Source organism: Bacillus rossius, chromosome 5 (genome assembly GCF_032445375.1).
Source record: "Bacillus rossius redtenbacheri isolate Brsri chromosome 5, Brsri_v3, whole genome shotgun sequence".
NCBI classification, from domain to species: Eukaryota; Metazoa; Arthropoda; class Insecta; order Phasmatodea; family Bacillidae; genus Bacillus; species Bacillus rossius.
The window spans coordinates 21,841,588-21,867,999 of record NC_086333.1 but is presented as its reverse complement, the minus strand read 5'-3'; the positions used below and the strand labels follow the sequence as shown (position 1 = coordinate 21,867,999).

At 35.7% G+C, this 26,412-nt stretch overlaps 1 protein-coding gene across 2 annotated transcripts in view; it reads right to left on the bottom strand.

Moving 5' to 3' along the window:
• Window positions 1-26,189, bottom strand: part of LOC134531631 (lysophospholipid acyltransferase 7) — a 79,280-nt gene extending 53,091 nt beyond the window's left edge. Inside the window, exons 1-2 of one of the 2 annotated variants that reach the window (XM_063367389.1) lie at window positions 25,843-26,189; window positions 6,660-6,786 (exon numbers count right to left, since the gene is read on the bottom strand). In XM_063367389.1, the coding sequence (XP_063223459.1) occupies window positions 6,660-6,786; window positions 25,843-26,054 (339 nt within the window). In that variant the 5' untranslated portion in view covers window positions 26,055-26,189. The remainder of the gene's footprint in view (window positions 1-6,659; window positions 6,787-25,842) is intronic. The other variant, XM_063367390.1, reaches the window with a different exon arrangement.
• Window positions 26,190-26,412: the final 223 nt, after the last annotated feature.

Below are 26,412 nucleotides of genomic sequence, written 5' to 3'. Positions count from 1 at the left end.
AAACTTGAAAGTACACTTGGAATAGTTCATAAACACCATTTCTATACTAATATTCAAAATAAAATAAATTTTTAATTATGTGGACAAGCATTCCATATCAATCATTAAAGAATATGATTTTTAAGCCCATATATAATTTTTTATTTGTATTTAGCTTTTTTTCATCCTGTGAAAATGTTGCATGTGCATTGTAAAAATTCACTCTCATAATTTATTCCTAAAGCACCTTAAGTATAACTACAAAAAACCTATGTTTCCATACTTTTAGAACTATATGAAATAACTATTTATTTATTTTTAGCTTGGGTATTTATGAGCACTTTACATTAATGCAATCTTAAAAAACTAGCAACATGAAAATAATTTTTTCTAAAAAAAAAAAATTTTATTTTTAATATGACATATCATAGCAGGCACTTGAAAAAGAGTAATGGAGAAAAAACCTGAGCTATATGCACCATCTAAAAGCGAACTGTGTATTCCCTAATTCGGCAGCATGACATCATCATCTCCCAGCTGCCATAGGTGCACGATAAACTGTTTCGTCGGTAGAGCACAGTCAAACTCAGTGGTGCTGTGTTCGTGGTCACATGTAGAAGAGGATCCCAGAGGCCGAGGATTCTCCAAAATAATTCAGTTTACACTTGATAAAACTGGACTTCACTAGTAATGTAAACTGATGAATAAACATTGTCGGGCATGTGATGATGTAACCAGCTAAAACAGTTTGTGAAAGTTAGGAGACAACAGTTTGGTAAATATATATAATTAATAAAAGGGACAAAATCACGCGCACCTGTAATGTACAAACATAAAGGAAATAATATTCAAAAACCCAGCAGGTATACCAATATTTTAAACCAGCAGAAGGTAGGACATTATATATTTTTGATTAAAATTGAAACTGAGATATTAAAAAGTTTAATTATAACATTTAAAATTTAGAAAATATGCAAATCAGAGGTAACGTAAGAACTTACAACTACATTTATCTTATGTGAAATTTAACTTCATGGAGGAAACATGCAGTCACTCAGTTATATAAATTCATTTTCTTCTCAGATTGAGCTCTAGTTCATCGTGCTTGCAATTGTTCACATATTTTTTCTCGGTCCATTCACACTTATCAGTAGTACGCTGTTGTATAAATAAAAACTTTTTGAGTAGATATCTTCATTGTTGTTTTGTGTTTTCGCTGACCACAATAAGCAATTAATTATACTTTAACACAGATGAATTATTAAATCTGAGTTATTTCCTGCCAACTTCAACTTTTCAGATGGTAATTTTAAAAAAAGCCTTATGTATAAATGGTGATGCAGAACAGTCCTTGTCGGTCATGAAACCCGGCAGTAACAGTTCACCAATTGCTGTGCATTCACAGGATCTTAGCATTCTAGCTTAATGGAGCATGGTGTGTGTGGTGCTATGCTGAGGATGGTGTTGCTAGGCAACCCGGCAGTAATAGTTCACCGATAGCTGTGCTTTCACTGAGACTTAAGTCTTCTGGCTTTATGGAGAGTGGTGTGTGTGGTGCTATACTGAGGATGGTGGTGCTCCACAACATGCTTACCCATCTGCCTTATCAACAAAATCCAAACAATTAATTGTTGTACTCGCCACTTTAGGTTTTGTTTGTATTATCCAGTTAAGTATTTCTAGTTTCACGGTTGTCTTGTTTTCGTGCTTGTGAATTGTAGTCCACATACGCATATTATTTTCAGCCAGGATTGCAGATGTAAGCTGCAATGCAAACTTACCTTTTGGAACCTGTTTGTAAACTGTGGCATGTGCCTCCAGTTTTGTCTTACAGTTCTGCAAGCAACAGTATTGTTTTCGTGAAATATCTGTTTGTCTAACATGCAATGTGTTTCTTATGATGTGACTACAGAACTTCCTCGAAAATATAAAATATTTGTAAAATCTATGAGAAAACCAGTATTCTTGTAATACCTGATAATAAAATTATTGTTACTGCTTTTATAATGTGAGGAGAACTGAGTTCGTAAGGCATAGCCCAATTAGGTTTTTTACACAGTTTTATTAATTACCAATATTTACATTACTAATAAATAATCTTACTTAAAAATGCCTAAACACCAACTACTAGCACTTAAAAATGTTAATTCTCAAGTCACTCTGTGTGTCAAGTTCCACAGTCCACACTTCTCACTGGACCGCGGAACTTATGCGGCACACCCTGCAGAACCCTGTCGCATAACACATCGCGGAACTCTGTCGCAGGTCTCTGCAGCCAAACTCTCGCCACACCCACGGCACTCACTGTCGCGGGACTCATCGCGGGCTCACACAGCACCCGTCGCTGAACTCTTGCCACACTCCATCGCCAAACTATCTGCAGAACTCTGTCGCGGGACTCTGTCACCAAAACTTCGTCGCTGAACTCTCATCGCAAGCACGGTACTCACGCGGCACTCAGTGTCTCGGAACTCCGTCGACAAAAACTCCTCGCGAAACTCTTGCCACACTCCTCTCGGAACTCTCGCAGCGGAACTCCGTTGCCGAATTCTTGCCGCACTCCTCGTGGAACTCTGTCTCCCCAGAAAACTCTCGCCGCACTTGCAGCACTACCAGTCCTCATTGTCACGAGACTCTGTCGCCCCATAAACTCCCGTGGAGGCCAACATCCCTTCTTAAGTAGTCTGTGACGCCCATTTAGAACTGACGAGAGCAGCTGGGGCGAGACGCGTTATCCCGTGCTGACCCGACATCTGAAGCATTGAGAATAGCGTCACTCGCTCACACCACAGCCCGCAGAATTCCCAAGGCCGCTCAGCGATAGGTAACGGCAGCATGACAGGACAATGCGCTGGGTGCAGAGGAGGGGGAGGGGTGTTTGCAACAACCCTTGTAATCCAGCCAGGCACGCGTTGCTTGCCTTGCGTCTGGACCGCACGTGACCGTACAGGGCTGCAAGCCAGCTCCGAACCTGGCATCATGGTCTCATCTCTCGCGTTCGTAACATTATAAACCTCAAGTGAAAATTTTCCCCAGAACTCCAGTAGTGGCACCGGGTTCTAACACAATCCTATTGAGTGCAGTGTTATTGTTTAGAGAAATTTTAGCTTCATCTTAAAATCTAAAGAAAGTTCACATCCTTTCCCAACAGCTTGTTCATTAGTTCAGGAAAATTTACATTCAGAAAGCACTTTTCAATATATCTGTGAAGCCATAACTATAAATCTATTTTGCAATCATAAACAAACGCAGAATGAATTGATATTACATTCTTCAGGTAAATGACCAACATCCAACTTTTCCTACCAAAAATACACTATTTGTTGATGATTAATGATGTTGACCATGAGTTAAGCTCCTCCTATGAACCTGAAGAGATCCATCACTACAACACTGCCCCCCTGCCTCACAGGGCATCATTATCTTCCACCAATGAGCGTGCCATTAATAATGTACAGTTCCCTTAATTAATCATAATTACATTGAAAATCGTCAAAATCAGTTTAACGCCCCAAATGTATTATGTTTCCATTTCAATTCTATAAACAAAAACGGTGGAACCACGCCATGCACATGGTTTTGAAGTGCACCTTGTCAAGAAAAATTGTAACCACTTTTTAAATTAACAAAATTATATTGTAATAGGGTGTTAGTTTTATCATTAGTAACTTATCAAAGGGCTAATTTTGTCTCACCTTCAGCATGATTTCAAAATTGTATCAATGGTTATTTAGTTTGGGGGGAAGACACCTTCTGACTGCCATTGTGTGCAGCAAGGTAACCCCCCACCCCCCCCCCCCCCACCCACGGGTTGCTGAGATCACCACATGAGGTAGGTAAGACGCTCAATGCCGAGGAAAAAACATTGTGTTCACTATCTATTCGTATTCGCCACTTTTTAATAATTGAAAACCTTGGGCAATTTATGGGTGGCAGGTTTAGTCTGTTTTGCTTATATATTTTATTTGGAACGATTAACGTAGTCCAGGCCATGTGGGATCCAGGACCACAACTTATACTAATTCCATGCTGTTGTGCTTTTTAAACAGTTTTACTTTTCTTTTAATTACACCTATCCCTCACTTAGCACGACTAATTCGTTCCTAAAAATGCTTGTGTTATTCTAAATTGCGTATTCTGAAGCATTAGTTTCCATAAATAGCAAGGCTAATTTATTTAATGTGTTCCAAAATTGTGTAGAAAATAAACTTTACGTAATATAAATGTGTTGAATAACACTCAACTATAAATATGTCACACCATTTATCTTTATATGCCTCCGATCGCACATTTTATGACAAATATGACATCGCGTAACGGGAGATACGTGGTTATGTAATTTAACGTCAGTTGGCTGGCTGACTTGCCCGCCCAGGCATGACCTTCAACTCACGTCACGTGACCTTCAACTCACATCACGTGACCTTCAACTCACGTCATGTGACCTTCAACTCACGTCACATACCTTCCCAAACAATCATTTACTGACAGTGAAAACGATATTACTGTCCTGATAATTACATTTTATTTTTCAAAAATTAAAGTATCACCACCTGGTTCACACCAATCCTGTCAGGCCAATGATTATTTATTTCATTGCAACATTCATTTAACAACCTTTTCCATGTGAATCATCTGTTCATTTCTGTTCCTGTATCTAATGTAAAATATATTCCCGCTAGGACAACCAACAGCATCAGACATATATAAACTTTTGATAAGAGTCCTTATTTTGTACGATTGTGCACACAGTTGACTTGCTTAAAATTAAAGTGCGACCTACATAAGCGTGGCCTTCATGACAATCTGCATACCATAATACTTCTAGTTTTGTCTCAAATACTTGAACACAATGCACTATGAGTGATCAAGCACGTACAGTTACCGGCATCTGAATGGGCAGACGTTGCTCTTGTTTAAGTGAATTCCCTGCCACAGGCTAGATTGAGTTCACGGCTCGGTCTGTGGCCAGGCGACAACGGTACGGCACGGCGGCATACACGCAGACATAAAAACATTTGGTCCTTTTACACTCCATAGCCACAATTTAACTTGCCATAGCTGATGTTTGTACAACAGCACAGACTTCATGGCATCGTGCCCAACTTTTTTTTTTTTGCCTGTGGAGATTAAGTGTTAACTGAAATTTACAGACGTGCTATTCAAGACTGAGGCAGTAAAATTAACATTGCGCTAAATGAATCCGCGCAATCTGAAGACGTGCTAAGTGAGGGATGGTTGTATAACAAAACAATGTATAAGAAGTGCATTAAATATATCAACTCCTACCAAATATCTTGTTACGGTTTTTTGTGCTACCAACTGTTCACAGACTTAGGGACTGAGGCATTTGGGGTACCTAGAAAGCCCACTGGTAATCAGCTTTTTCTTGAGTATTACTTAGCATGCCCGATGCTTAGAGCAGGTCCAATCCTGTGGTTGGATGAAATTGGGGGATATTCGAGTCTCGCTCCAGCACAGATCATGTCACGGCCCTGTAATTTAATCTCCACTGGACCCGCGAGCCCTTCCACATGGTAGCACCCTAGGTAACCGAACCACAACATTAACGATAATAACAATACCCTAAAACATCAATGTATATATAAAAAATAACAATTGATATTATGAAAGGAAATTAAGAAACAGAATAAACTTATTAAATAGTTATAAATATACAAATAACAAAACTAGAAAGTATTTTTCATTAATAAAATTCAAATTTTCATATTTCATAAAGAGACTTAAAAACATTACACTAAGAAGTTTATGCAAAATATATGTAAAACTTGTTCACCGTAAGTTTCATACTATTAGATCCAGTCTTAACAGTTTTTTGCATTTTGTTTAATCATATTTTTGTTAACAATAGGGATAATAAAAAAGGAATCTGGGCAAAACAAAGTCAGCTGTGTTGAATGTGGTGAAAGAGAGTGAAAACCTTTTACATGGTTGTATTTTCAACTAAAAGACAATTACAGAGAGAACAGAAAGAGGATACAGTAGGGTAACCTAAATTGACACAGAAAATGAACTACCATAATAATAAAGTACCTATATTTTCCTCTTTACTTTGGAGTTACTTGTGCAAAGTCTGTCAATAACATGCACAATGATTGATTTTTGATTGAGTGATTGTTACACTTGTGATTGGGCTTCCACCCGGTGGCAAGGATTCCCCCCATCCCTCCCCCACACACGCCCAATTTCTGAAGCCTGTTCCTCAAGTCCTTTCCTCTTCTCACATCCAGTATCTTTCCCTCAATCCTATGCCACTCCCTCCCCGTCCTCACCAGGAATACTTGCCTTCCTCTTTCTGTTATTCTCCTATCTCTCTGAATCTTCCACCCATCCCGCATGTCAGTTTCAATTAATAAAATTTTACATAAATTTTAAAACTTAATCTAAAAGGAATACATTACTTTTTTTTTTATCACAAGTGAGACCCTAGAGGAAGAATGTAAGGTCGTTGAACTTTCAAAGAAATGTTTAAAAAATTTTAACATTAAGAAACATGTATTGGAATGTAAAACGCAGACAAAAAATTGGTAATGTAATACTGCTTGAAATCTAAAATGTTTTTGTAACATTTAAGACATGAAAGATTTTAAAAATGTTTTTAATCATATAACCAAAATAATTACTTTGTAATTCAACAAATTAAAATAATATAGTAATACCTTCAGGGTTAACACCATCTGAACAAGATTTGTATGTGCTGGTGGATAAGGAATACCAAAATACTCTGTAGTGCGGAAGAAAGCGAGATAGCCAAACTGGAAGGCAAAGCTATATTTGGCGCAAGTCCTGCAAAAGAAAAAGGCATTCATGCCTAGTCAAGTCACTTGCTCGAGAATAACCTCTACATCCCCATTTCATTTAAAACAAGTAATATATCATGCTGACATGACAAGTATAAAAGCAATGCTTCATGCTTTCCATGCTAGTACCAGAAGCCTCAGAAAAATTAACCATATCCATGCAAAGCATAGGCAACTATTAAAAATCACTCATTGGTTAAGAAAACATATTTATATATGTGTCATACGTACATAGGCGGTACCAATCATGCATCAAACCTTAATAATAAAATTGGAATCCAAAGAATTAACTTACAGCAGAAATCAAAATCATGTTGCCAGCAATACATATTTGGAAGAAAAATATTAAAGGTTAAATTTTATTTTTCTTAATATCACTTAAATTAAATGTCCCATTATGAAAAATATTTGAATAATTATTAGCATTAAATGGCCAACATAAAGAAATAAAACTTAACATTCGCCAATTTTTCACTTTGGTATTTTTTTTATAATGCTGTCCAAAAAACATTAAAAAACACTGTCATCTTACAGACACAAATATCAATACACATAATCAGTCAAACTAAATAGCAAAATTTAACAGCGTCTCACACTCATAGTTCATCCCATTCCTCTAAGTTTTCCCAATTTCCTTTCCTCAGCTGGCATCTATCTTTCCTGTGTGTGAGGACTATGTGGCAATATAACAGTTAAGAGTACAATACCCATTATTATTACTAAAACATATTTCAACAAACATACATAAGCTAAACTGCCTATTAAATGTTTTCCTAGGTAAAAAACTGAATCAGTGTCCACACCAATCTATAATAAAATTTCCATGACCTACCGGGTTATCCATCCCTCATTCCCTGGTTTAAATTCAAATTTCCTTGGCTAACTTTTTCAATAATTCACAGCCTGTTAGCTCCGTGTGTTTTTCTAACTAGTATTCCATTCTATATGACCTGAATCTGATACATGTTCAATAAGTTCCCAATACCTACATTTTTTTTTTTTTTTAGATTTTTGAAATAATCTTCCCAAAATTGTGACAATATTCATTACAGTTAAAACTTAAGAGGTGATTTTCGAACACTATAAATAGGAAAATATATTAATTAATCATAAAAAATATGAAATTAAGTTTCACTGAGTATGTACATTATTATTTATTTATGATAAAACTGAATTTCAACCTTTCCACCCCTCTAGGGATTGAATTCCAGCAAGTAGTAAACAAGAGTTGAAAGAATTTGTATGTTTATTAAATTCATACCAAATACCTTACTTCTTGTTTGATTGCTTCAGGAATACAATATTAATTATTAAATTACAGTGACCACCTATTCACAGCTTTAATGATTGTGAATATTTAAAAAAATTTAACATACTGCAAGAAATAATTCAATTTAGGTTATTCTTGCTAAACTGCTTAATTTGCTTAGAGATATGATTAATTACAATAAACATTAACTAACCCTGTTTCATTACCTTTTAGGGGAGAATATAAAAAAATTGCAAAAACAAACTACTTCACTAATATTTTCATTTATTCATGCTCTGGTTTTTACTTTTGACTTTATTAGGAGATCTGATTTTTTTTATGTAAGACCTTACCTACTCCCTGAATCTCGAGAAAATATAAAAGCATGCAATGTAATTCATTATTTATTATGTATGTTATTCATTCTCTGTTTCTTACCTTCTGCTTGTTTGCTTTAGAGATATGATTCTTAATTATAAAACAAAACTTACCCCCTTTTCCCCATTGCAGGTCATATTTTAAAAAAATTGAAAAAAAATACAATTATTAACTATAAGCATGTTGTTATTTCATGGTTTCTTACCTTTAGAACTAACTTATTCTGTAGTATGAAATTTTTTTTCTTAGCACCAAACTTGGTTAATCTTGCAAAATAGTAAAAAAAAGTATGGTTCATTTTTTATTATTATTAATATTCTTACCAAATATTCTATGTCCGTATAACTAAAAACGTGGGGTGCTTGATATCATTGATCTTACATTTTCAATGAGTAATAACAATATGATTTGTAATATATTTTCTACCACTAATTTTAAATGTTAGGATATAGTTGTTACGAAAATGACTATATGAACTAAATAACAATAATTAACTTAAAATTAGTAATTGGGTGCTTCAGGGGCGCAAATATGTAGGATTCGCAAGTTGGGCCCACAGAAATGTACAAGGAGGGGGGGGGGGGGGGAGGAATGGCCCGAGAATTTTGCACGTGGGGTTAACCGACACATCATATCTGGATGCGGTGCCTGTATGCTGTGCACTGTCCATATTTTGGCCTTCATGCATGCAATAAGAAGAAAACTTTAAAATATACAGAAAGTTTTCCATAAGGCATAGTTTGTTTTGACATCAAACACGTTACACAATCATGCTTTTGCAAGTGCAGACAGCCCCCCTTAGTGGGGGGCTTCTTAATTCCATTGGGCCTGGGCTTTCCCCCCCCCCCCCCCTTACCACCACTGGGAGCAATGCCCAGGGGGAGCTTGATATCATTTGTCTTAAATTTTTTTATCACTAATTTTAGGATATAGTCATTACAAAAATGAAAAGAGAGAGCACCCCACGCTTTTAGTTATACAGAGTTTTTGTGCATTATTTGGCTGTTGGACAAAAAAAATTAAATTTAAATTTAATTTTTTAATTTTTAGTACATTCAACGATAAAAGCGGGATTTTATTAGTTTTTTTAAACTATGTTTATTTTATTCTTTTTAGTCACAACATAAAATTAAAATATTGAATATGAGTACATGAAACAAATTAAAAGTACTAAATATAAATGATTAAGGTATTTATTTGTTACAATCAACTTAAAATTAGTCATTTATGTTCATGTAATCTAGTCATTTCAGCTAATGCGCAGGCATTCCATAGTAACGGGTGTTACGTCCGGACAACAAAAAAAGTCAATATTAAATAAACTAAAAATGTTAAGAAATCATTTAACATACCTGTTAATAGCACTTTGCTAAATGAATATAAGTATTGCTGTAGAAGCAGTTTATTAGCATATCAAATGCAAAATAAAGTATGGAAAAAATGGTAACGGGTGTTACAGCAAATGGACATCTTACTTTAGATCAGAGTGATTAATCTCAAAACTCTGTGAACTGAAATTAAAAAAAAAATTGGAAAAAAATTATGAATCCAAGCCAAGCTTATAGGCTTCACACTGATGTCAAGAAGTTGTTTGTAGACAAACTATTAACCAATCCATTAGTAAAATAGTAAAGTAACGGGTGTTACAAGGTTAGTAACGGGTGTTACACATCCTAAGTACCCATGGATATTGTCCAAATTATAGGTCCAAGATGACAAAATAATGAAATAAAAGTAAGGTGTAACTTGTCTATTTGCTAAAAAATATGTTTAATTTCAAAATAAGCATATTATACTGTACTGCTGCTAAACTTGTTGGTGTATGCTTACTGCTGGCGCCAGTACCATTAATAGTACTCGATTTATAAATAGACCCTTTTGTTGTGTGTGTGTTGTCGGGACGATATACACTGGCTGTCACTATTTTTTCAAAAAAATATATATATATACATATATATATGTCAATGGTACTGTTATACTCTTGTACTCTGACCCTTAGAAACATGCATAAAATGTTATCTATCATAAAACACACACTCTAGGACACAGGTAGCTAGGTAACATATATCAATACATAGGGATAGAATCCAGATTTTTATTAATAATAAAATTGCTATTCATCAGGGACAACTAACATAGGTGTAGAGATAAAAATCAATATTAATATAATTAGATAAAAATCACAGAAAAACAATCCTAACGATACTGAACATGACTCGTGGATATGCGCTTATGTAAATTAAAACATCAGGAAAATACGTAGCACACATGAATCGTTCACCAAAAGTTTGTTAGTGTAAGTTCAGAAAATAAAATCAAATGATGTTTTTACGGACGCATTCTTACATAACAGAAAAATGTTTGAAATCATAGCACAATTAATTAGTATGATTACTATTTATGTTTATATTTGGGTTCGTATTTGCCTTGGCTTAACTCAGTTTATATGGTAGAGACACGAAACTTGTACTACCATTTCACCTCTGGGTATCACAAAATAAAAATAATAATTTAAATCTTGGAACTAACAATTCATGACGTAGTTCAGGATAATTGACACCTTTTACGTGAAAACAAATCAGTTTGTCGTCAAATCGGAGTTATTTACGACGAAATTACATACAGCTGGGTATGTCTATGGGCGATACAAAATGCAAGATCTTTACTTACAGATTTTCACTCCTAATAACATATCCGTCAGAATATGCCCTTATAATCTTACACATAATTTATTTATACGTCGTTTAAGCTCATCCTGAGTGTCGGATGGCATAATCTAGCTAGCTAACTTTCAAATTTAAAATAGGCCTCGCGCCTTTGCGTCGGCATCAGACGCCTTCATACAACCAAACTTATTAATTAAGACGTTCTAGACGCCTCACATCTAAAACACGGCCTCTCATTGGCCGAAACCAAAATCGGTTAGCGTAATTTACAATATAAATACCGTAAATAACACTCATTAATACAATTGAAAACACAAAAATGCGGTAAATTTAAAACGAAAATTTCCAACAATGAAAATTTCTTTAAGTAATACCCCGAATAAAATCATCGTTTATTTGTTAAGTTCATTAGTCCTTAGAGGGGTATACTCAATTGACTGTCCATATAAGTCCATTTCAGGTCATAGAGCATAGCTCTCGTAGATATACATAATTAATAAAAATATATTTAAATAACTTTTGCGGGCGAACAATATACAAATTAAATAATAAAATTTCATAATAATAATAATAACAATCAAAATAATAAGACTTTATAAATAATAGTATCATTAAAATAAGTCATAACTTTCTGTGCATTATGAAAATAGTAACAGCACAATATATATTTACTTTTAGTTCTCACAGCTTAAAATAAATATATTTATATACATCTACTCATTTTTTTAAACATAACTTATCTAATAATTTCCAAATTTCAACATCATTGTTTCATTGTGTATGTATACTGTTTGGTTGGTTGGGTTATTTACTAATTAAGTACTTAAATTAAATGAACACATAAAATATCCTCCTAATGACAATTTTCATTAGCCTAATTCACAAGATTTCTGAAATATCACTGACGACATGCTCGAGTTTCCATTAAAAATTACACTATAGCAAAACGGAATTATAAACTGACTTATTACTACAAGTAAATGTCTACCTAAACTCTTTCAAACACATCTACTTTTTTTTTTAAATTTGTACAGAATTGTGAAAATACCCTTTGGCTGTACGTTTGGGTTTGGTAATTTACTAATTACTTGATTGAAATGTACATATGTAATGTTTCCATCATCAGCAATAAAGACAGTTTTGTCTGGTCCACAAGATTTCAAAAACATCACTGACAAACACTTTTCATCATCTACGCTTCCTTGAGAAATTTCAGCATATCTATATACAGTTCCTTCTGAATTATTGTGACCTCGCAAGCTTGGAACATTTATTAGAAAAAACATACCAGACTGTATATCTCCTGGGCTAGCAATAGGAAAAGTTATAAACTGGCAACTTTCAGGATTGTCCTCACTGTCTGAATCTGAGTACACATCATTGTAATGGAGACGACACCCAATCTCTGTCAACACAGATACAGATGGTTCAAAATCAGATTCATCAATTTCAGCTCTAATCGTAACTTTTGACATCAAACTTGATGAGGTCTTCCCAACTAGAATGTTATTAAAATCGTACACCCTGAAGTGATGACTTGCTTGTATTTGTGGAATTGGAAAAACACTTTTCCAGTAGTTATTTAGTACAGTTTCATTCTGTAACACCTCTGTCTTGTCAACATAAAAACTTTCTATTCCAGTAACTTTCCTGTTTACGTGATCATGGGATGAAATCTCTAGCAGTTTCAATGTGAATTCTGTCTCCTTTTACTGTCATCCACACATGTCGTTTGACTGTAGATATTATATTAAAGTGTTCCCAGCAAAATAAACTGAGAGGTATTAAGGACTACAGACAAGACATGAAAAAGAAGTTTCATGTTACTACCTAGTTTTAATTTAAACACACAACTTTGGCATACACAGCCAGGAGAGTGTTACACTTTCTTTTACACATATTACTTAAAATAATCCAAGGTAAGCTACTTTACTATAATTACATTTATAATTTAAATAGCTTGTGAAAGTTTGAGGCAGTTATTGTGGGACAGTTTGGCAGATAAAATTCCAACTAACCATTTAAAACAAGAATTGGTTTCATAACACATCTACAAAATTCTTTTTGGTTAAGTTTTTGTTTTCCAGTACAATAATATGGTACCTTAACAATTTCTGTACACAAAATCAACATGTTAATAGCGCTTGTAACACCCGTTACCAATGCTACGTAACACCCGTTACCATATTTTTACTCCTTGAATTTCAATATTAATATTTTCTTTGGTAATCAAAATGCTACTGAGAGACATGACCTCACATTTGTTAGACATTAATTTTATAAGTGTTATGGTTTAGTTATTATGTAAACTTTTATATGTTTTTGGTAACGGGTGTTACACAGATGATATCAAAATAAACTTGAGCTATATTGAAGCAATTTTAATTATCTTACTATTATTGAGAATGCTGCAGTAAAGTATAAACTTTCAACAAGGTCACTGCACTAAAATCAAAGGCATCAACTGATTATCAATATTAAAAACAATATTGCCAACTTAATGAACAATTTTACTCTTGATTCCCCACACAGATAGACAAAGTTAAACTGTAGAAAACAAAAGAAATAATTAATGAATCATAATAATTTTTTGGACAATGGACTGTGAGACTTTTTTCTACAGTATTACGTCAATAAACATTGTTTATAATTTTTTTAAATTTTTTGCACTTAGGCTCATTTTGGTATGGAATGGCCCTGCGTCAATATTACATGGAACTTTTCTTGTTATCTTAGAGCACTCAAGTTCTTCTATTTGGAGACCATCCAGTGCCTATACGAAACTAAAAGCTACATTAAGTCTGTCCGGCTGCAAAGAGACGTGATCCCAAATAAACAACTGGATAATCTACAGTGCAGCCTTACATTTCATGCTACGTAGATGCTCAACTCAGTATTAATGGCAGCATTCGCCTTTCAGCAGTATCATAGCTGTATTTTGCTGGAAATTAAATGGCTATTGGTTTAATTATATGTACACAATCTGTGCCGAAATCAATACAGATTGATGATCACGCCGGAAGAGTGGCCAAATAATTAAAGATATAATACCCGTATTGCCATTAACGAACCCCGGGCACATTTTCTACTATGACTTGCCCTCATAAACACTCTAAATAAAAAAAAAATTTTTTGACATTTTCGAAATGATGGGGTTTTAGGTCTCCCCCCCCCCCCCCCTTCCGAGGGGAAAAAAGTCGAAACCCGGACACATTTTTCACCATTACCTGTCCTCGGAAAAACTTTAAATCAAAACGAATATATTTTTGAAACTTTGGAAATTTAGCGGAATTATCCTCCCTTTTCCACCATAACCCGACCATTTGGATAGGAAACACCTCAATTTGAAAATGCATTGAGTTTTAAAATTTTAGAAAGTTTGTGTTATAACCATAATACTCCCCCCCCCCCCCCTTCCTAGGGTTACAGTCGACCCTGGGACAAATTCCCACCATGCCTTGACATCATGGATACACAAAAGGCCTGGTTATTAACCATAGCTCTAAATTTGTGGTTTTTAGACCCTCTGATCCCCCACTCCCCCTCAACACTAAGGTCTTAAGTTATAAAAATATTTTATTGGCAGAGGTTCTTTATACGTATGTAAAATTTCAACACATTCCGACATTGGAAAGTGGGTGAAAATTGAATGGAAAAATTTTATTACGGCACAAAGACACTACCGAATATCGGATATAAAAAAATCACTAATCCTGAAGATCCTGGTAAGGATAATGGGACAAGCTATTTAAGTTATTGTATTGTCATTGGTCCTGAACAAGTGTGCAAAATTTTTAATTAATCTGACCTTTTAATGTGGGTAAAAATCAAGTTCAAATATTCCGTTAGATACAAACATACATACATACATACAGGTGAAGCTAATAAAAGTGTGCTAAAAAAATACAATATTTTAACTACATTCATGTTGTTCACTCCTTGTTTCTTACCTCTAGTTCTAATAGATTAGGGCACACATACACATATATATACATATACATACACACAAAGTAGAACCTCGATAAGTCGAAAACCTCCCAAACTCGAAAAAATGTTGTGTTCCCTTCCAATCAAGGCCCAAAACCTCCATTGCTCGAAATCTCAACCCTCTATTAGTCGAAATAATCAGTGAGTCCCTCCAAGCCATTTTGGTACAGATTTTCCCTCCATAACTCGACAAATTAAATTGGATCTCTGTATCTCGAACATAGCAATGTTTTATTTTACAACCTTTACAACTCGATTTTTTGAAACTTATTACCTCTATAGTTCAAAAAAAAAATAAGTTACTGACTTTAAGAATTTGTTGACAATGTAAGTACACCATTGTTTCTTAGAAATAAATTTAGGAGTATACAATAAATAGGATTACCACTAATATATGACACATCTGTTTGCTTGCTTGGTGTCAGGTGTTTAATTTTATTATTTTTTATTTCATTTGAACTTTAGCGAAGCAAGTAATTTGTTGTCGACTGATAGGACTGCTACACATCAAATTGTACAACAGTTTACAAATAAAACTGTTAAAACATGAGTGCTGTAAAACGTAAACTGAAAACAGTGCTCGAAGCTATGAAGAGCTGTCAAAAGAAGAAATATATTGCTGAACAATTTGGCCTGCCAATGAGTACTCTGTGAACAATAATAAAAAAATGAATCGGACATCATGAGAAAAATACAAAACGGTCAAAGTTTCTCCTGCAGAATTTTACCTCCCTAACTCAAAATGTATAAGAATGAATCTCAACCTCTTTATGTCAAATCAAAATCCGCTTAAGTCGAAATCCTCCATGTCGAAAACTCTATAACTCGAATTTTTTGGCGTCTCCCATCGAGTTCGTCTTACAGAGGTTCTCCTGTGTATGTGTGTGTGTGTGTATATATGTATATATTTTTTTTAACTATACGTATCCTGTATGGGTTTAATTTGGCACAATGGTAAAATGTGGTTGGTAGTTTTGGTATGTTTGTTATTTATAACCAAAATCTATTTATGCTTGATTATCTTCTGAGGTATTAATTATTTTAAAACTCTAATTTCACTTTTTTAAACCCCCCCCCCCCCCCCTTTCAGGGTGAAAATCTGTAATTATATGTAGTCTAATCTAATGTAATCTAAAGACTTCACTAGGTAATAACAAAAATATCATTTAAATCTGTCAAGTAGTTTTTGATTAATGCCGTGACAAACCAATAAAAAAAAGTTTTAAAAACCCTATTTTGAGTTCTAAAACATGTTTATAGCTATAGCTATTTTGAATTTTTTTCTTCATAAATTCATCCAATGTACATACTTTTTATACCACGGCCTGTTTTATTATTAGCATAGATTTCTCTCGGATAACTGGGATTTTTTCTCTTTTTGCTTATGATTAATGATTTAAGCTTTTTAGGTATAAACATGGACTCTAAATTGTAATGGAGTTTACATGTGATAATGTATACAAAAAGCTTTGGCAGAATTATTAAGCTGTTAAAATAATTAAAACTATAAAATAACCAACTTATTATGAAGAGTTTACTAAGCTTGTTTTAACTTAAGGACAAACGGCTTTTTTCCTACCAGACAACTCAACTGGTGTTTACATACAACTGTAATTCAAAAAAAGCAATATCTTAACTCGAGCTGTACGTAATGATAATTGCAGAGCAATTTTTATCAAAACACAAATTCCTAAAGTTATAAATGTGTAATTATTCAACTGTTTGTTGTATGTTAAAAATCTACTTGTAAGCTAACTCTTAACCAAAATTTTCAGTCTAAATACTAGAAGTAGTAATTAATTACATAGCACTATAGAGGTACATACTGCAGCCTCATAGAATTATTATATTTCAACTTGAATGTTAATTTTACTGTCTTAATTTGACTTAAGTCACATGTCAATTTAGACTTTTCTTCCCTATGCAATTGTATTATTTTCAATAGTTGCTTTACTGAGATTATTTTCTCTCAGCACTGATGGTTGTTTAAAACAAAAAAAAAGAGAACGGGAATATTTTTTTAAGTTAAAAACATTAATGAAGTTTAAATTTGTTTTCTGTTATTAAAAATATATTTATTGTGATTACATTAATAATGAAGCATTTATTATCTGAAATAAATAATATATGAGTACGTTTTTCATTCTCGTCAGAAGATTAATCAATATATGTAAAAGACTGAAAGATTACTTATATTAACAAATCGTCTAAGTTGCTACATAGCTATATGAAGAGGTAGCAACCAATTTCAAGATTTAAAAAGAAATATATAAACTACACAAACAGCAGTGCTTAGCCATTCCACGAGATTTACCGAGAATAATCCACGTTAGTATCATCCACAAAGGAAGGAAGTGATTCTACAGACGGAGACGTCAGCACAACCGACTTTGGGACAGCATGATCGGGTCGAACCCTGGTTCCTGCAGCACGCAAATTTCGATATGACCCAACTAGAAGGAAGCTCATAACCCATGCCGGTAGCTGCGAATACCTCATCGCGAAAGGAGTCCTGGCCCTAGAAGACTACCATTATCATATTTATCTGTAAACTACGGACTAAGGTGGGTCATGCACCACAGCATCCCGACAGTACCATCTTTACTTTTCTGTGCCTAATCAAAATGATAGACTTGACAGAATTTTAATGCCTATTAATTAATGTTAATTTCGTCCACGAAATTCATTCTGTTGAATGGTTTAGATACTAAAGTAAAATGATAATAATTTTTATTGAAATATTAGCTAGGAAAGTTCCATATTTGCCAGTGGTCCTTTGCAAAGCCACTGAGTATTTTAGCTGAGGTAATTATAACAGATCAGCATATTCTACGGAAATAATTATGAATATGAAGAAAAATAACGTGTAAATTTTAATTTAATACCGTTTCTATTTAAAACCTAAAACAAAGACTTACTCTTATCAATCTTGTTAAATCCTAACATCAGTAGCGACCAATGATAATTATGTATAATTATTCAGTGTATGTGTGTTGTAGTATTAGTCAAAGGTACGTGTTTGAGATCTTGTAAAGTGCATTGTCAACGTATATTACAAACACGTAATAATTATATAAAATAAAGATTTTAAATTCAATTTATCTTCTTTGTCAGTTACTTATTAACTGAACTTAACAAGTAAATATTCCTGATTTGATAAATGTAATGACATCTCTATTTTGTTTTATTGACAGACCGAAGTGTTAATTTTTCATGATAGTTTTTTTTTATTTATCTAAATCTGTGGTATACAACTTTAAAAGTTGAAAGGTATTTTACCACTAATAACTATCTTACAACTTGGAGGTGTGTTACCTACAGCACATATAATAATACTCTGTAAAATAGTCCTCCTAAAAAGAACGAAAAAAAAAGTAGACCTTTTTATTATTTAGAAGAGTTTATGTGCTGATAAAGCTTCAATGTTTAATGACTCTTTTTAAATTTTGTTTTCATGTTACATTGTCTTCTCCCATCATATTTACTTTTATTGTTATTTTATTGATCAATTAGATCAATTTTGTTTCTGCCAAGGTAATGTTTTTATGTTTCACAAATTTTGGGCAAGATCTGATGGATGTCAAACATGTTAAACGAATCAATAATCAAATATTTTTCAACACTAAGTAACCAACACTGCCAAAATGAAAATATATGTGATTGATCAAACTGAAACTATACATATTGACTTAGAACTTGTAACTTTAAATCAATAGCATTTCTTACACTTAGTTCATGTCAGTAAAAATCAGACACAAATTATAAACAGCACACAAATGTATGATTCTAATACAAAACTGGTTTAAAACATAAATATCCTACATAATATGCAAAATGACTTACTACTGTTTTCTAAGATATTGTAAATTTCTTTGAGAAAGACAACCATTAGATTTCATAAGTTTTTCCTGTTTTCCAGTTTCTGCCTGTCTGAAAGAACCCTGATTACTATAAAGCCAAAGAAAGAAATCCAATTTCATATTACTTTGTAACTTTCTATACAATATTATGTTTCTTAAACACTCCAATATTGTTATAAAAAAAACTAATTCAGGGTTGACAAAGTTTGTACTAATATAGTAAAAAAAGTAGATTCAAGGAACAACAAAAAATCTTTCTAAAACAAAACAGGCAAAAGTAACTAACTAACCAGAAAAAGAAAAATTTTAATACATAGGTATACATCTACTAACAAGTTCTTTACTATAGTCCACCTTTACTTGTTTCTTTAACTTTCATTTTGAATTCATTCTAATCAAAATTTAATTAAATAGGTAGTTAGTAAATATCACATCTTCCTATCTTATCCTGTAAAGGAACTAAACGCCCATCCGGTCTGGGACACCCAAACGACAGATTAAGTCACCCAAGCGACAGATTAATTTACCAAAGCAACTGGGCTACTTATCAAAGGTATGGAATCCTAGAAATGGTGCAAAAAAACAAATAATGAATTGCTGAGCTCTTCAATTCAAATCAAAGAACCGATTACAGCAAACAAGGCAAATGCAAAGGAAAATAAAATAGGTACAGTAAACTCCTAATCATCCATGTTATTTGGAGCCTACCAATGTCCGGATAATTGAAATCCTGTAAAAAAAAAAGGATAATACATTTCATGGTAAGGGCCACCCTTGAATTTGCACCGTATATTTGTCTTCAGTAGAATTCTGAGCACAAGTGAAGTCTTTGTGTACTGTGTCTCAGCTTATTGGGACGTACACAAAACGGCACTGCGTCGTCATTTTGTCTACCTCTGTCTGCTGGAGATACGGCAGTCACCCAGTCCTCTCCCCTCTTCTTCCTTGAGTTTAATTTTCTACCCCTCGGTGCAAGCTATTCTTTCTCAGTTCCTTGTCCTCATAAAACTAGCACGCAGAGAATCTCCTGCCAGGCTGGAGGAATTGAATATATATAACAGCCATACACCAATTCTCTGATGTATGCTTTTCACGAACCTAAAAAATGGAAAGTTTCCATTAATAAAAAATTGTATGCAGCAATACGTGCGCATCTTGCGGAGTCGTGGCTTCAGTGTTCAGCATAAAATGTTGCAGTTACAAGCGTGGGAAATAAATAGCATGAGAAAAAGATATTTTTTGCGTCATGAAAACACGTCGTGATAGAAATTTTGTTACGTCTGTAACGTACTGCATAAATGTTTGTGTAAGAAATTTGTGTGTGCGCCGAGCTTTGCCACTTGGTAACGGGCCACCCGCCAACACTCACTATCGCCGCGGGGCCCGCCGTCACTTACAGAAGTTGGCTGCCTGCGTGACCATGTGGCGACTATAGTGCGGGACATTCCAGAAAGAAATGTTTGTTACAAGGCTTGCTGGTATAAATAGGAGACCTCAGAAGGCCGGATCGAGGCGTGTGTGCCTACTGCCCGAGCACCAGCTACTGTGACGCCGTCATGGAAAAGCTGCCTTCACACCACACCAACTGCCGCCCGACTGCTGCCGCAGAACGTGGCGCTGCCCAACAGAGGAGCATCGAGAATTCCACTGAACTAAACCTTTTCATCTGGTAAGATACCAATTTTATTTGCAACAAGGACTTAGCCCATCTTAGCAAAGGATGAGTGCAGAACCTGGAGCGAGTACGTAGCTATCGAAGAGGTAACGAGTAACATCAGTGTGGAGTCACAGTAGCTACGTCTACAAGGGACATGTGCAGCATGACAATGTTGGAAACTTGGTAACCAATAAGCTGAGGGAACAAGCAAATAATATGTAGTTAAGTTTGTTGCTACAGGACTCTTGACATTTTCGTAATCTACATGTACGTCGTTAATGAAGTAAATAACATTGAGTTTAAGGCAGTCATTTAAATAAAGGTCAACAGACGCAAGGTGCGGGCAGCTAGATTTTTTTGATAATACTTTGTACAACCAGATTGATGCAGGTCAAGTGAAGAAAGGACAGGATCGTTATTGTAAGAGTTGTGTTCATTGCTACTCTGAACACGAGCATCTGTATCAGGTTATATGTGGTTTAGTTCGAGATTGTGCAGTCACAAGTTTGCTCGCCATCGCAAAGATCGTTGAACAAGTTGTTAGCCGTGAACCAGAACGAGTACCTGGGTGGTATCCTTCTTGACATACATTGGCGGCGAGCAGGGCGAAGACAGCAAGACAATCGCTGAATGAGTTCCGAATAAGACCAAGGGCTCCATTTACTACGATGACTTGCAAACACAGTCCTGCAACTGTGACGTCATAATGGAAGGCGAGTGACTTCTTATTTAGACGCAGTATTTCCAGCGGGTATACGTTTAAAGGCATTTATGTCATGAGGAATATATTTATAACTTATTTATAATTTTATTAGAGCTCAAGTAATAATTTTGTGATTTTAATCTTGTAATAATAAACGTACAATTTAAGGATAATTTTCTCAGATTGCAAGAAATATAACTGAGAGCCTAATTTTGTAATATTGTTTTTAAGGGTTTGACTTTGTGAGGAAATAATAACACAGCCTATGCTGTCAAATAATATGTTTAGCTGGTTATGAATTAATGACAGCCGTAATATTTAAATTATGAACTTTATTTAAAGTCCCGTGATAAATTAAATATAATATTGTGCGTCCTTAGTTCTGTTTTCAGAATATTGTTTGTAATATTTTAAGTAAAGGCCTTTTTAAATAAGTATTGTAAAATTTTAGTATTGCAGGTGTGTAGTTTCATATTCTTTTATGTTCACAGAGCATTCGTCGTTTATGAGTACAGTTGTACTCAAAGACAAAGTTGTATGAACAAGAGAACATTTATAATATTTATGTTTATCCAAGAAATGTTGAAAATAAAGCAGTATTTATGCTTAGAACTTCTCTCATTCGTTATTAAAAACTTCCGTCTAGTGTTACACCTCCCTGGTTACAGCACTGGGCAAGAAAGTGAAGATTGCCTTCAAGTACGTGCTAGTTTACGAACATTTACAACAGCCGAAGAGGGATAATTATAATTAACTCATCGCTGCTAAAGATACAATTGTGCAAACCGTGCACACACAAATTTTGGCTAATTTATCCCCCCTTCGTGGTCAGACGAATGCCAGCCAGACTCACAACGCCAGGCCGATGGACAGGCGGATAACGCCAAGTGAAACATCCAAGCCGGAGACTGGAACCGTGAAGCAGCAATCAGGGCATCCCCCTCGGATTTAAAGTGTGACAAATGTGATAGCTAAGAGAGTGGAAGATACGGAGGGCTCGCTATTTGCTCGCCGAATATTTTGTTATACGAACTCTAACTTAGTCCAGCAGACGTGCCTTGAAACACGTACTATGCCGATTTGTGCCACCGGCTTTGATTAAGTGTTAAGTGATGTAGAGATTTGTAAGAGCGAGGAACATGAATAAAAGCAATGATTGGAAGTAACCATTCCTTTGAGTCCACTGCTCGGAGTGTACGTATTTTGGAGTGGTTAACCATAATTGGGGATACGAGTACCATTGCACACAGGCAATGTCACAGCCCTGAGATAAGAAAAGCAGAGACCAAGAATCAATGTGGTGGCACCATACACAAACGACCCGTCATGACTTAAACCAAAACAACGCTCTGTGTGATTGCAAATAGCACCAAAAAGTATGTGGCAAGATAACAAACCGTAGCAGGAATTTTAAGCACGTGAGTTGTGTGGCTGAACGCTGGAACGCTGCAGCAAGGCAGCTGACCATTGTTCACAGGTAACATGAATCCACCAAACCATGTGATCCCGGCAGGTGCACACGATTTCAGGCAGGCGCACACGATTCCAAGACCTGGCTGCGCAGGCACATGCGCACAAACAACGGATACAAATATTTTGCAGGGCGTGTGAATGTGTAGGACTGCTTATTGCGCCGGAACACTAACATCGGTTTTGCCACCATTTACCGCATTGTATCCGCATTAAAGAACTTAAGAACGAACCGACATCAGTAGGCACAGAGACTCTTTTAACATGAACGACTTGTACTGCGTTAAAAGTGCACGTCTAAGACACATAGCACACATGGTCCAACACTTATGTGAGTTTAGAGCAACAGGGCCTACGCACCGACGCAGTTGCGTTCAAAGTTATCACACCAGCACCAGAAATGTTGACACGTACTGAAGAGGGATGTAAAGGACAGATACACGTGGATGGTTGGTGCAAGAACTGTCGAGCGATTAAACTATGCAGATGAGGTTGAAGTACAATCATACAAGGACAAGTGGTAAATGGTGTCACAAAGTAAAACTCTTGATTCGCGACTCCGCACTCATGAAAAGCAGCGCCACAGCAAACACTGCCACAGTTATGTCACCTGTCAGTGCGACCCCTGTCGGGCCTATGGAGTTGCCAGAGTTTGGGGGAAGAAACTGTGATGATCCGGGGAAGTTCTCAGGTGTTCAAGGAGCAGATAGAACACTATGGAATTCTGAACGCTGAGTGGGCTGAGTGTGTGGGCCGCGTACTGATAGACAACGCCAAGACTTGGTGGGCAATTATAAGCAAATTCGACATTGCATGGGATCTGTTCACCTGGATATTTTAAGCACATTTCGTCAACATCTGCACAGAGATGGAACTGGAATGTTAGGAACAGAGAACCACGGACACAACAGAACAATTTATAATTCAGAAAGTACGCCTAGAGCAGCATTTTTTCTCAACAGGCTACCCAGGAGACATATTGGGGGGCACAGTCTAAGCAATGCATCCAGAACTCCACCCGCACTTGTGCCATGCCATACAACAGTCCGCAGAAGAATTTATTCAGTATGCACGCGCTGTCGAGCAGGACTTAAAAGGCAGTGAAGATACCCATATGAGTCCCATGACGAGGTGTCTGGCCGAGAAAGAGACATCAGCTGGTTTCAGGGCATTAGTGCCCTTCATGTCACCGAATGACAGCTCAGGGCACGTCACCAACCTGAGGCAAAGAGAGAACCAAGCTACACCAGCCAGGCAAAATCAAGCCATCGAAGGAATGCCACCCAGATGCCAGATGTGCCCGAGGGCTGTGTACACGTGGCACATTCACTGTCCGATACTGAAACAGCTCCGCCCGGATGTGTCAAGATACGAGCCGATGGAAAACAAGCCACAGGAGGTGGCATGGTAAACCATTTTCCCTCCTCAATGCCAAATTAGAATAACAACAATTCACAGACGCCGAGCAGTTCTCTCCTGGACCATGTGAGTGCCGCTGAAGGGTAACTTATATGAGTGTCAATGGTCGTAAACGGGCACGCTGTATGTGCCCTGATTGACATGGCTACAAGCCATAACTGTGTTGCAGCATGACTCATCGAGGGAGATCACTTTGTGCCTCAGGCGGACCGACTTCAGCTGGCCACCGCAGGAGAAGCCTGCAGCATTCAGGGCATCATGACGCTGCACATGACCAGGACTCCACTACGACTGCCTTGGTGGTTGACAGGCTGCGAGATGATGAGGCCTCTGACTGTCGTGTCTAAGTGAACATGACGTGCACATCGAGGTAAGGTTGAGGTGCCTACATGTCGGCATCTAGGGCCAAGTAGGTCTCGGACGGCCATGGTAGGTGAACATTACAGTTTAGACGAGCCAGTATAATGTGTACTTGTTTCATATCAAGAGAGGGCGACACCCGGGGTTACTGGGGAGGAGCTGACCATTACGCCGGGACATTGTCACATCAAGGAAGTCTGATGGGGGACCGAAGATGGGTGATGTCAACAACAGTGGTATCAGCCACAACATAACCCTCCCACCGAGTGCCAGGAACAAGACGATTTAGAGGTGGTATCTATCCATGAACTTAAAATAACTAATGCCAGACAATTTAGGAGCTACGGATTATTTTCACATAATGTAAAATATATAACTATAGTGCCAGTACATAAAAGCCCCACAATCATATATTTACAACCAAGTTATTATTTTATTAAATCTGAAGGTTAACTTACATTTTCATTTTTAATAAAGTTATTAAGCCTGGCTGCTTGCATAATCATTGTTTCAAAAAAAAAAAATATATATATATACACACTTCAAGATGGCATTCTAACTAATCTTCTTCTAACATTTTTACAGTAATTTTTATAACCCTTACCTGACCAGCCATCTACAATATTTTTAAGTATTTTAAATATACTATAGCATACCTAACCCACTAATTATTACGAAAGAGCCACCACTCAAAAAGAAGGTAGAGACCTTAAAACAGACTCATTGTTTCGTGTTTTAATTATAATTATTTGAAGGCACATTCCCAAGTTTCAAACACTTCCCATGTAATTAACCATTTTAATGTTTGTCTGTGCTCGCAAACAGCTTGCCTCAATAATGACAGGGACATTAATCAGAACCTGTCACGTAATGAAAGATAACAAGTGACATAAGGTAACGAAGATACGTTCTGCACAATTAGATATTTTTCTAGTTTTAAATTACTTTTACAGCACAATTTCACTTTACTTCATGACATTGCCCACTAGCAAGTTTCTTATAATCCAGTAGGAATTCAAAAAGTTGTTTTTGGTCTATATACAGAAACGCGTGTATTGCTCAAAAAGAAAAACCATATAATCGTATTCTAGTTTAGCGGATTTCCCGTAAAAAATAAAACTACAAAATGGTATTTTTGTGCGCTACAGAATTTCCCGGTTTAGAATATCGTGAGGAAACGAGGTTTTGCTCTGCCCTATAAAATGTCCACCACCTATTGAATGCTGCTTCTAATTGGATACGATATTGCTCACGATAAGAACTAAACAAAAATTATAAAAAGATTTTACTTACGTCTTATCCATGTTCACTATAATCAATGCATTGATCAGTGTGCATATTAAAGGATGAACGATGTGAAAGCCGGATACAACAAAAACTAACAACAGTCCGACCAATGTAGACACCCATTTTCTTAATTCTCTTTCCTTGAAAAGCCGGATAAAGTATCCAAATGTAATAGAAAATAAAAGCAACGATGCGTAGATTAAATCATCGTTATTCATTTTTAAAAGTATTCGGTACTTCTCTTCTCATATATTGTAATTAGGGCAACAGACAAACAATAATAATTTTAAAAAACACACAATAGATTTGTTTTGTTTTGCTCGCCCACTCGCAGTCTTCTGCTCCCAAAGAGTCAAAAGAGTTAAGAGCAAATGAACTTAGATCAAAAAGAGATGGTAACACTCCGATACTCAAAGAAAAAACCTGGGCTTTTTCTTTTTAATACTTCGCACAAAAGTAGACATCTTCTAAGGTAAAAACTGCTTAGCCAATGCCTAATATTTGTCGCAAATGATGTGAGATTATTCAAATAAAGTTATCTGTGTTTTAACATCAATACAATATACTCCACTTAAC